Source organism: Carassius carassius, chromosome 31 (genome assembly GCF_963082965.1).
Source record: "Carassius carassius chromosome 31, fCarCar2.1, whole genome shotgun sequence".
Classification (NCBI taxonomy): Eukaryota; Metazoa; Chordata; class Actinopteri; order Cypriniformes; family Cyprinidae; genus Carassius; species Carassius carassius.
This window is the reverse complement of record NC_081785.1, coordinates 2120097-2132323: the sequence shown is the minus strand read 5'-3', so window position 1 is coordinate 2132323 and position 12227 is coordinate 2120097. Positions and strand designations below refer to the sequence as shown.

The 12227-nt window shown below is 36.9% G+C and overlaps 1 protein-coding gene and 1 long non-coding RNA gene across 2 annotated transcripts; one reads left to right on the top strand and one right to left on the bottom strand.

Moving 5' to 3' along the window:
• Window positions 1-940: 940 nt before the first annotated feature.
• Window positions 941-3679, top strand: LOC132111991 (uncharacterized). Its single transcript, XR_009424861.1, has 3 exons — window positions 941-1055; window positions 1866-2003; window positions 2661-3679. It is a non-coding gene; the product is annotated as an uncharacterized LOC132111991 (long non-coding RNA).
• A 3104-nt stretch (window positions 3680-6783) lies between these two features.
• Window positions 6784-12177, bottom strand: LOC132111314 (F-box only protein 30-like). The gene is made up of 3 exons (XM_059518495.1): window positions 11992-12177; window positions 7908-9975; window positions 6784-7819 (listed from the first exon to the last, which is right to left on the bottom strand). The coding sequence occupies exons 2-3, from the start codon at window positions 9927-9929 to the stop codon at window positions 7616-7618; spliced, it is 2226 nt and encodes a 741-aa protein (XP_059374478.1). The 5' UTR covers window positions 9930-9975; window positions 11992-12177; the 3' UTR covers window positions 6784-7615.
• Window positions 12178-12227: the final 50 nt, after the last annotated feature.

The window sequence follows — 12227 nt, the reverse complement described above, 5'->3', positions numbered from 1 at the left end:
AGAGTCTTTAATATTGAAATAAACCAGCTGTTCACATTGGCTGTTGTAATGTCAGAGCACAGACAATAGTAGTTTTGAGTTGAGTGTCTTTATGACGTGTCCAGATTCATTATGTGAGTGACTGAATATGGGTGTTTTGTCAAGTACAGTTGCTTTTGTCCTATAAAAAAAAATTGAACATGCTAATTATAAATTTCATTTATTTTTGCAACTTTTTAAATTATTTTCATGTTTTGCAATAGTCTGTATTATCCCAGGCCCAGCTGTTTAATGTTAAACTATGAAAATCCATAACATATATATATATATATATATATATATATATATATATATATATATATATATATATATTAGTGCAATTATCACAATTGTATATTTATTAGATGATTTTATTTTATTTTGCACAACCTAAAGCTATCCCTTTCCATTGCAATCAGCATTTACAATACCATACATCTATGGAAAGCATATTTATTCAGCTTTCAGATTTCAAATCTCAAATTGACCCCTTGTTTGTGGTCCAGGGTCACAAACGCTTAAATATTTTTCTCTGAACTACTAATTTTTAGTTCTCAGCTCTACTTTCAAGTTTAAGCTTGGAAAGTTGTGCTTATACCAACTTCCTTTTAAATAAACACTACTCAGTATAGTATATTATAACTAGTGTGATAACATTTTGAGTGTGACTTACATGTCCAGATACTGTAACAGTGTATTAACTGGAAAGGTTTTCTTATTTGACAACACTAAAGAGATTTCCATTGCAGTAATGAGCAGAATTTTTACAATAAAGCATCTCTTATTCCTCACCATATTACAAGTGCATTTTATTTTAAGGTCAATTGTTTTGCCTGTCCCCTAAACAAGCTGTTTTGCTAAATTGAATATCTCACTTTGACCGCTGCAGGGAAAAGAAGAAAATGCTTCAGACATTTTACAGTTCAATACCTGCATCACATTGAACTTTCATTTTTCATTTTCAGGTCGACACAGAACAACAGAGAATCCAGTGGCATCTTACCTGTAGAAGAATCTCACCTGTCAACAGGAAAAATGTGAGTTTGGTTCATGTGCACAGCAGTTTGTCATTCTGTCAGTCACTGTGACGCCTAAACAACAGACTGATGAGTGAGCATTTAATATTTGACCTCACTGTGACCAGCACAAATAAATCTGGATTAATTCAGGACAGGCACATGATGGCAGAATGCTCCTGTTTAATCATTTAACGATCCTAAAAAATTATTATAAAAATTTGCATTGCCGGAGAATTTTTGCGACAATGTAACTTTTTATAACTGAGATACCATTATATCTCAGTTTTTATTTATATTTTGATTGTGTTTATTTTTATATTTTGTTTTCTTTTTGTTTTTTTAAAGTTTCAATATATTTTTTTGTATTTAGTGTTTATACTTTTTTTTTTTTTACTAAATTATGAAAATTAGAAATTTTTCTAATGTGTTTAATTTTGTACAAATATTTTATTATAGTTAAGATTTATTTGATTCCAATTAACTAAATTAACTAGTTTTATGGCAACAATTTTAGTTTACTATAATAAACCTGCTATGCATTTAACAACTTAATTATTTGATTGCTTGCTTTTTCTTAATTTTGCTTTAAAATGTCTGTCATCATGCCACAGACTGACCACTATAAAAGTCACTTTTCAGCATAGGTTTTTAATAAATATAGTAATTTTGTTTTTTAACGTAAACCAATTTAAGCAATAAAATATTAATGCTTTCCTTTGACATCACTGCTAATTAATTAGACATCATCTATTATGCAAAATGCAATATTATGTAAGCAATGACAATATAATGTAAAAGAGAATGCAAATTGATCTGTCATCTTTGCAGGAGTGCAGACGACATCCACACTCAGACTGATGAGAGAGCAGCTCCATGTGCACATCAGAGCTCATCTGACACTGAGATGATGATGATGATGATGATGTTGAATGAGCCGGAACCTTCTCAGAGTCTGGAGGCGGACAGGTACCTGCATCATGTCACCTGATGCACACTGAGGGCCACTGATGTGTTTCTGTCGCCTTTGGTGGCCTGATGCCTCATGAATGCTAGCACTTCATATAGCCTACTACTATATGGCTCGATCCGAAATCACATGCTTCCCTAATATATAGAAGAGACTAGTATGCCTAAATTCACAGTATTCATAAAATAACAGGCAAAAAGTTCCCAAATGACTTACTGTTTCCAACTAGATTATGAATTGTGCATCAAATGGATACTTTATTATCCAGTGAATGGCATTGAAGCAACACAACTGATGCTAGTAGGTCACATGACCATGACAGCGTGGTGAATAGAGTACGTCTGGATTACACTGATTCTACACACATTCATACTTTATAGAACGGTTGCTAAGTAATTACAACACAAATACCTACTTAGTATGCAATTTCAGAGCCTACATGTCAAATTTATTTCATACAATTTCTACAGAATTGATGCACTTATAGACCATCATAATTTGTTTCATAAGCAGATTATATAAATTATACAGTTTAAAATTTCAGATTTATGATTCAATGAAGTATCTACTATGGAAGCCTGTAACAACTGCCATTTTTATTTAGTTTCAGTCCTGTGGCAGAAACAAGCTTTCATAATCTATCCTTTTGCCTTTAGATCTGAGGATGTTTTTTGCAACATCACGTGAGACTCTTCAATCAGATGAGATACTGGTGGCCTGCGATCTGAAGTTTAAGTTCTTAGCATAAGATTTCATCTTACATCCCCCATGTAAGAGCATCTCACACCCCACACCGAGATGACTGATGCAGTTTTAGTGTGACAGGACTTTCATCATCGCTGTCTTCTGCTCCTCAAACTGATAAGAGCTGGAGTCAACCGCAGTGCAGATGTGTTTGTTTATCTGAGCTGTTCGCTAGAGGATGACCGTACAGACAGATCGCTCGCTGTTCACACCCCACACGACTTCCTCCCAGAGAGACTGCTGTCATGCTTTAATGCCACTGATAAAACTCCACTTATTACACACAATGCAAAGTCTGCTTTAAAGGAACATTTACTCCCCCAACAAAATGAAAATTTGCTGAAAATGTTCAAAGGCCATCCAGGGGAGTTTTTTTCACCATGGGAACAGGTTTGGATAAATGTAGCATTCCATCACTTGCTCACCAATGGATGCTCTGCAGTGAATGGGTGCCGTCAGAATGAGAGTCTAAACAGCTGATAAAAACATCACAATATTCCACAAGTAATCCACACCACTCCAGTACATCAATATATGGCCTTGTGAAGTGGAAAAGCTGTGTGTTTCTAAGAAACAAATTCCTCGAGGAGTTTTCATTTCAAACCACTTCAAACTCATCCACATATTGCACTGCACTGTTGTCCATCTATAAGGCAAAAGCAGCAGTTTGAAAAGGAATTACACAAGTGGAGTGTTTCTTTTCCAATTCCACTAAGATTGGACATGTAGTAGATGTTTCCTCCATCTTTATTCCAAAATATGTTTCATATATTTGTTTGCTGTGTGTGTCTTATAAGATGTAATAATACGTATGACACTATATTGTGTTTTGGTGTCTTTAACAAGTCCTTACAATTATATTCTTAACTCATATTGTTGCTATTGTGAAAAGCTTCTTTGTCACTATTAAACTTCTTTGGATTTGACTCGAAAAGCTGCATTGTAATAAATGTATATTTTTTGTCTCAGATGTTCCTGCTCTATTTACATGATTTTCAAATGTTGATAATGAATTTTAAAAGTCTTAATTGGGCATCATTTAATTAAAAGATTATTCATAATCAGTCTCAAACTGAATATCAATAATGCATGATTAATTAAGGATGTTTTGAACAGGATGCTGTTTTTAATCTCTTGTCTGATTATTGTCTGATTATACACTGAAATAAAAAAGAAGAAGAAAAAAAACGGGGAAACATCAGTCACAATGTTGCTAACTGAAAAGTTTCTATTTCTCTAACCAGGATGCTATGAAAGCCGCCCACACATTTTAAGATTACATTTAAATATTCTCGTTTGTTTTAGGAGATGATGGAAACTTTTCTTTAATGCCTGTTTAATGAGTTAATGGTCATTCATTATGTAATTGGTAATTACGTTATTACATAATACTAATTACAATGCACTGGAGACAATAGATTTGTTGCAAAAAACACCCCTCCTTAAGGATTGAGGATATATATATATTTGTAAAGATTATTACAAAGGCATGCATTTATTGAAGAACATTATTGCATCGGAAAGCTATGCTTCTTTGTTTAATTTAATTTTAATGTGGTGACAGTTTTGGGTGTATTATTGGTCTGTTTAAACCCTTCTGTGAACTCTGCTGTAAAAGCCAATTTCCATTAAGTTTACTGAAGCAGATGAGCCCACCTGACCCCAGCTCAGCCCCTCAGCCCTGGATCCATTCAGGACATTTATCATGGTTTTTCACATCTGTGTTTCGTCTCACAGGTGATATTAGGTGAGATAGGGTCACCATATTTTAGTTTTCAAAAAATAAGAAGAGGAGAGGGAGGATCACAAACCTGGATCAAAAGCCAGATCCAACTTTAATGGAAGAAAATTCAATGTTTCAATAATTTTTTTTTTCTCAGGAAATGTACCGTGCAAAAGACCTGTGTTTTTTGTTTAGCATGTTCTGATTCAGAATACAGCAGCACCATCTGCTGGTGAAGCACTTTACAAGCATAAAAATAGAGTTACTCTATTATAAAACATGTACAATCAGAGGCACATCATGCACTTAAGTGATAAATGAGGATCCACTACTTACTAGAATACTTTTAATATTTAAGTGCTTCAAAAAACTACCATCCACCCATTACATGTTTGATTCTCACTGGCAAATCATTTTCTCTGCCAGCTCTGCTCAACTTTATTTTAATGCTATGATACTTGGTTTGCCGCATATCTGGAGTCTGATAAAATGGCACACAGGAAACCTGGATTTCTAACACTTTATTAAAATATTACAAAATATTATTAAATAAAAAATGCAAATGATTATACAACTGCTGATGTGAAACAACTGTTTAGGTTAGCTAACCTAGAGATTACCTTTTATTTACAATATAAAAAGGGGTTTGAGAACTAAGAGGTCATATAAAACCACAAATATGAAAACTGTATTAAAAAATTGTCAGGTTGTGGAGAGTAAATTAACTGTACACTTACTTTCAAAAAAGAAAGAAAAAAGGAAACAAAATAAGAAAATTTTCCGACCTAACCTTTCCACAGTTCTTCTTTAAATACCTGAGTTCCCTCATATAATGATATTTATGGCTGGAAAACTTAGAGTTAATATATTTAAATAGATTCAAATATAATCACAATTCTTCTTCAAAAAAAAACAAAAACATAAAATGCTCCCAGACTGTTGATGCAGTAAATGAATGCATTCTGACATTTTTCACTTTGATTGATGTTTACTCTAAAAAGTCTTTCAAAATAAGCATTTATGACTCTTCAGTTCTCAAAGTGGCTAGAATTAAATTATACGGAAACTCAAACGTTTCATAATATTGCTCTATTGTCATCACACAACATGAACGCAAGGACTGTCATTCCCAAAATTCGCTCAAAAAAATAAAATAAAACATTTCACACAACTAAGATTGAAAATATTGCAACATTTCAGACCGCAAACTGAAACACAGTAACTGCACACCTGAAAACAAACAGCAAAACGCCTAAAAACATATACTGTAAACTTCAACCATCAACAAATAAAAGTGGAAGAGAATCACAAGCTCACATTACGTTACTTACCGACAAACGGTCTATAATGGCATATGCTCAGTGGCGTAGCGTCTGGGCATACAGGGTATGCACGTGCAAGGGGGCCCGCCCCAGCTTTTAATAGAAAATGTTTTTCTATTTAATTTTAATTTGTTAATATTGTGCCGCAATAAATATATTTTTATGCATATCATGTGTAGTAATTTCTTATTTCTCCGTAATGTCTAATTTCTCCGTTATTTCTTGTTTGCGTTTATAATTTTTTTTTGCACTCCGCGGCTGCCGTAGACTACTATGCCATCATTTATTTACATGACGCCTCGTCGCGCCAAAAAAGAAAAAAAGAAAACACAGTGTGAGAGGTTACTATAGCGGCTATCTGCATGAACATTAAGGATGGACAATATAAACATAAAAGTGGGGACTGAAAGAGAAAAGAGAAGTTGGAGAAGTTAGTCACGACACAAAAATTATTTGCGGAGCACCATGTCGCAAAACAGACTATCGGGACTGGCAATTCTTTCCATCGAGAATGCAAGAAGGCGGGAATTAAACACCACGTTCATCGTGGATGAATTTGCCGAAAGAAAGGCCCGGAGAATGCAACTAAAATGAGTGAGTAGTTTTGTGTTTTTACATTTTGGGCCGCCGTGCCAAGATCAGTTGTTTGAAAAGTTTTTTTTTTGCACACCTGGCATCCCACTCGAAGTTGTTCTTATTAAGGGGGCCCGTAATTTTTTTTTTTTTTTTTTTTTTTTTTTTTTTTTTGCATATGGGCCCGGCACTGACTTGCTACGCCACTGCATATGCTTGACGTTAAACCCCCGAGAGACAGAAACGTTCATCTGCACATGCACTGTATGTTCCCAAAAAACAGGCTACAACGGCAGTCTTGTACCTGTTCTACAGGTTTTGTGCAGTGACCCAGCATCAGGAAGATTGTAATGCAGCACACACCATCAGCATAGATAAAGTACATTTACATGAATCTGTTTACTTTTCAAAAGTATGCACTGTTATGTGTTCGTTCTGATCAACTGATAAAAAGGGAAAATTTATAAGACTGTCATTTACAGACTTTTAAATAAGAGAGAAATCAAGAGATTAAAGTCTACATCAGTGGTTCTGACCTGGTGGTTTGCTGGTCTGTTCTGTGAAAGCAGGCAAAAACAACAACAACAACAAACAATGCTAAATACAAATTAAAATAATCAAATGCAACTAACCAAATAGTCATGTATAGGAAGGATAGTAAAATAACGGACTTCTAAAGAGAAAACAATTCTTATATCTTTTGCTCTACGTCTAATCAAACTCTAATGTATTTTGGAGCAAATTCATCTATTATATGAAATGCCAAAATGGACAGTTTGCTTGATATACATTCTCAAGGAGGAAAACTATGCAAGGTAAAAGAAAACATGACCAATGCAACAGAAAAGCCAGCTGACGTTACCATTTCATGCACAATGTAAGAAACCCTTGGATTGTGTTTTCCTGTATTACAAAAATGCAGACGATGGTTTACCGTTTGGTCATCACCATTTTAAAAATTCAGTGTTTCTGGTTTGAAGTTACATAGTTAAACAAAAACAACGAATTTGTAAAAAAAAAAAAAAAATGCTTAATATAGTGTATCAAAATTACATGCCAGCACAACCATCATCAATACAGTAATAAACAATATTGTTTATTTAAAAGAAACATCTCTTCCAAAAGTGGTTTATCAAGTTTAGGCTCTAATTTTAATGAATCCATTGCCAAACAAATCCCATGGTTCACCTGAACACATAAGACATGTTGTTTTCGAAAATGAAATCCTCTTCTGCATGTTGACTACAGTCTATATCACTGGTTTAAGCACTGAACGTAGAGAGCGTCCCTCTTTTGTAAGTTCTCTTGTAAAACTCATACATGGAAGTGGGACAGCCTCTTCTCTCCGTGTTATGGTGTTAAATGTGCACATCTTGAGGTGGTCGGCCATGCTGGAAATGTTGGCAAACTTCCACTCGTTCACAGTATCAAATGCAGTACTGAAGCGCCACACCTAAAATGAAAAAACATCAGCAGGATTAGATTGTGAAAAGTAACTTTTTATGCTTGGTGCTTCAACAAGGTGAATACTCTTTGATTACCTTGTCTTGTATCTGCCAGGATGAGGTTCCATCAGCTCGCTTTGTCTTCTCCCAGAGCAGGACAACCATGCCACGGGATTGAAGAAGACTGGCACATACGTCCCTCATAGTGCGAGACACCCTGGAGAGATGGCATAGGCTGAAGCCATCCAAGAAGCTCACAATGTACTGGAGTAACTCAAAGGGCAGGTCACTAAGGTGGTCACAGTGGGACCTAAACTGACAGGTGTTAGTTCTAGATAGAGGCTCATTGGGACAAGCTTCTAATCCAGGCTGCACACCAAAAGAGCCCAGGTGACGGTCATGGATGACTTTGAAACCTTGTACCGAAGGACAGAACCTTCTTTGCGAGTAGGTGCATCCATAGTACGCCAAGGGGCACCTTTGCTCCATCCAACCATTAAGGCCAGCATGTATGTCACCATGGACATTCTTAAAATGGGAGGAGAACTCATCTCTGCGAAACAGCTGTCCGCATACGAAGGTGAACATCGAGCGCTGTTTGGTCTGATAGCGTGCCACACACTCCAGAATGAGGTCTAATCTGAGGGTGTGAAATGGACTGGGGTTAGAAAGTTGCGGACTGGCATGGTCACAGGCAGAAGCTGAGGCGATGTCACCAACCATGGTGCTGGTTGCCAGTATGGCAGAAGGGAGGGAGAAGGTCTGTGTACCAAAGTCAATGTGATAACCATCTACAAAGCGGCAGTCTGAGATGCCCCTACCACCTGGTGAGTCTCCCAAACAAAAGAGCAAGGCAGCGGTGATGAGGTCAATGCCATGAAGGCCCATCAGATCATCTGCCACCTCAAGGTCTGATGTGTCCACCGCCTTGTCCTCCATCTTGGCTTTGAATAAGTAGGGGTCGGAAAACAGAGTTCTTCGCCCGTTGATTGTAAACAATTTCATTCCCCTGAGTGCCTGGAGATTTTCCAACTTGCGCTCCAGCCATCGGTCCTCAATTCTGAAAGGCAAATGGTGCAGAACATTGTTGTGCATCAGGCTAGGCACAGGGATGGGCAAAGGAAGAGGTAGCTGAGGCAAGTGGGCCATTTCAGGCCCCTGTGCTAGAACAGGTATGGAATGATCAGGTAAAACCTGCCTTACGTTTGAAAACCCATTGACCCTTTCAAGTTTGACCTGGCTGTCACCGTCCCCTTCATTATGAAGGTCACTGAGTTCTATCCCACCATTCATTTCGCCTTCTTCAGAAGATTCACTGCACCCACTGTTCTCCAACCAATCATCTCTTTCATCTTCAGGGTTTACTGGAAAAGGACAATCAGCACCGCCTACAGCTCCCAGATCAGAATCCGAATCAGTGTCACTTTCCTTTGTTGTGTCATTGCTAAACTTCCTATCGCCATTCCTGACACCGCTGCAACCTCCATTCTGTTCCTCACCATTGGTATTCTCCACAGTGAAGTCAATCGTTTTTGCACTATGGAGAATGTCCAAAGTGGCGGCAAAGCTTCTACTGTTTTCCACTGAAGTTGTGTAAGGTCCACCATATGGCTCCTCATCCGTTTCAATGAATTCATTTTCCGGGTTTGACTCCTGGTGGCAGGAATAGTCTTGATTTTGCTCTTCCAGGGCTTTTGTCACTGTGGTCGCCACTTTAAGTGACTCCAGCAACATCCGCTGATCCTGGAGGGCCAAAGCCATGTCGAGCTGTTCCACATCAAAAACCTCCTTACTCAAGTTATCGTAGGACTTGCGATCTGCATAACTCACTGGCCATCGATTCCATTCCATAGTGCAACACACAACACTGGCTGGGCAAGTTTCAAGGTGCTGTGCCATTCTGACCCTGACTAGGGTGAATGGACATCCGAATCCACAGTTCAGACACGGGACTCTTTCGTTTGGACACAGCAATCGATGTTCATTCAGTTTGCATGAGTGGAAAACCGCTCCACACACAAGAGGGCAGCCCATGATGTCACAGGAAACATCAGGTTCTGGTCTTATCATACATCGGCGGTTGACACATTTCAGGCAATGGATATGAAGCTCCTCCATTGCAAATATTAGTGAGTCGCTTAACTCAAAGATGCTTTGCCAAACACTGTGGAAGAAAAGAAAACAGTTTGTTCTTATTGGTCTTATTTTAGACACAAACTTTGTGTATAACACCACATGGCTTAAAATCTATGTATGCCATTCATGGGAAGAGTTCCCCCCGTCTCTTAAAAGAGATAAGTGTAAATCAGACCCTGTTGCTCTCTCACAGTATGTTTACCAAATTACTAAACCATTGCACATTGTCATTTCACAACTGTCCTAAAATTGCATGGCCACACTGGTTCTTCGAGGACTTAGAAGGAACACGACCCCTTGTTTCTGAACGGTATGTTACAGGAATCAGTCATGGCTTCCACTCAAAACAAACACTTCCATAAGGATCTTGCAATGTCATTCAAGAAGCTTCTCTCTCTCCAGCATGACAGGGCTTGGCTGGACATGTGTAGTTAGACTCAGCCGGCATGACCTAAATGCAAACTGTCTGAGTCACTTGGGTTTAGGTGGTGGGTGGGGGTCTATCATGATGTGGTGTAATTTTGAATAACCAAGCTGACATTCAACATAGTCCTCGTAATATTAGCTGGGCATAAACATTGGGAAACATTTGTGTACAATGCCAGCATGTTAGCCTACCACATCTTGTGATGGCTTCTTTTGAAACAGCAAAACACATCTTGAGGATGTTTTCTAAATACTTAAGTGTTTGGTATCTAGTGCTCATGTGCAATATGGTGCAACATGTACAAAACAAAATCACAATTCAAACTGATAATATGTAAATGAATATCAAAGAAGGGGCTTATTTTGTTTAATTTTATTTTGTACTTTCATTGGAACAGATAAGACATCTCAACAGTTCAACAAATTATAAAATAAAATGCAATCTGGTTGGAATTTTAATAGGTTAATTTTACACATATATCAATAATAATAATAAAAAAATTGCAGAGTAGAGAGCACAAACTTAAAACTTTAAAAACAGGTACAATGACGATTCATAAAGAGCTAATGTGTTCCTACACTTTCTCACCAACAGCAACAACAACAACAACAAAAAGTCTTAATGCTTACATTTACCACATTATTATATAAAATGAAGGGAAAAATAACAGAAATTTTATTTTGTAAACTGCAGCATCTTAATCTTAATTTAATTTCATATGTGATGCATTCCTTAAAACAAGAGAACGAAAAAGGACTATCACAACCAAAGTGGCAAAGAGGATAAAAAACTGAATGTTATATAAAATATTAAGAGTTGTATTATTCATGCCACCTTACACTTTTTCCACATAAGGCATATCTCAGTTACATTATAGGCCCTTGATGATTGAGAGATAATACACTCAGTTGTCAGCTATCAATTACAGCATATGAGCCATTGTCATTAATGAAAATAATGAAAATATTTATTAAAAATAATAAAACAAACATTTAATGATCTGTTTTGTCCACATGACCCCAAATATGACATATGATGCATCATTCTAAACATGACATAACCATGATCATCCTAAACACATGATAATCCTAAAAATCCCAAGCATGACACAATCAAGCATGACACAATCCTACATATGATCTGACACTAAACGTGAAATGTTTCCCAAATATGAAATGTTCTGTATATATGAACTCAATCCGGTCAAACCCATGAAACCTGATGCAGCTTTTGTTGTTTTTAGGAGTAAAACGACTGACAACATCAACCTGACAGTACTATTAACTCCTATAGATCAATAATCAACGATTTAACTCCAACGAACCATCCTCAAACATCTTTGTTTATATTTGGACAGATAACGTTAAATGTTTTAATTCGATAAACTGACAAACACAAAAACCTTTAGCATTAGCTGGTTAGCAGCGAAATGCAAGATTAAATGAAAATGACACGCATAAGAAATGAAAAAACGTGGTATACTGATGAACATTTATCATATTATTAAAAGGTAAAAAAATAAGTGTTTTGCGATATTAATAAAGACCGGGTATGTTCGGTCGGAGCCGGTGGGAAAACTAACGTTACTCAAAGTAAACAGACATGAAAGTGACTTACCGTTGATCAGTGACAAATCTTCAGTAGTTTAATGAGGACACTGTTTATTTAACGAAAAAAATATTATTATTTAAACGAGTATAATGACAGTGATGTTGTTTTCACTGCTGTGTGTGTTTCTGTTGATATCTGTCTCTCACTGATACACTGAACTGAACGGAGGCCCATAGATGGGCGGATCTATACGCACGCACGCACGCGCACACACACTCTGATGCACTATCCTTTTGCGGACT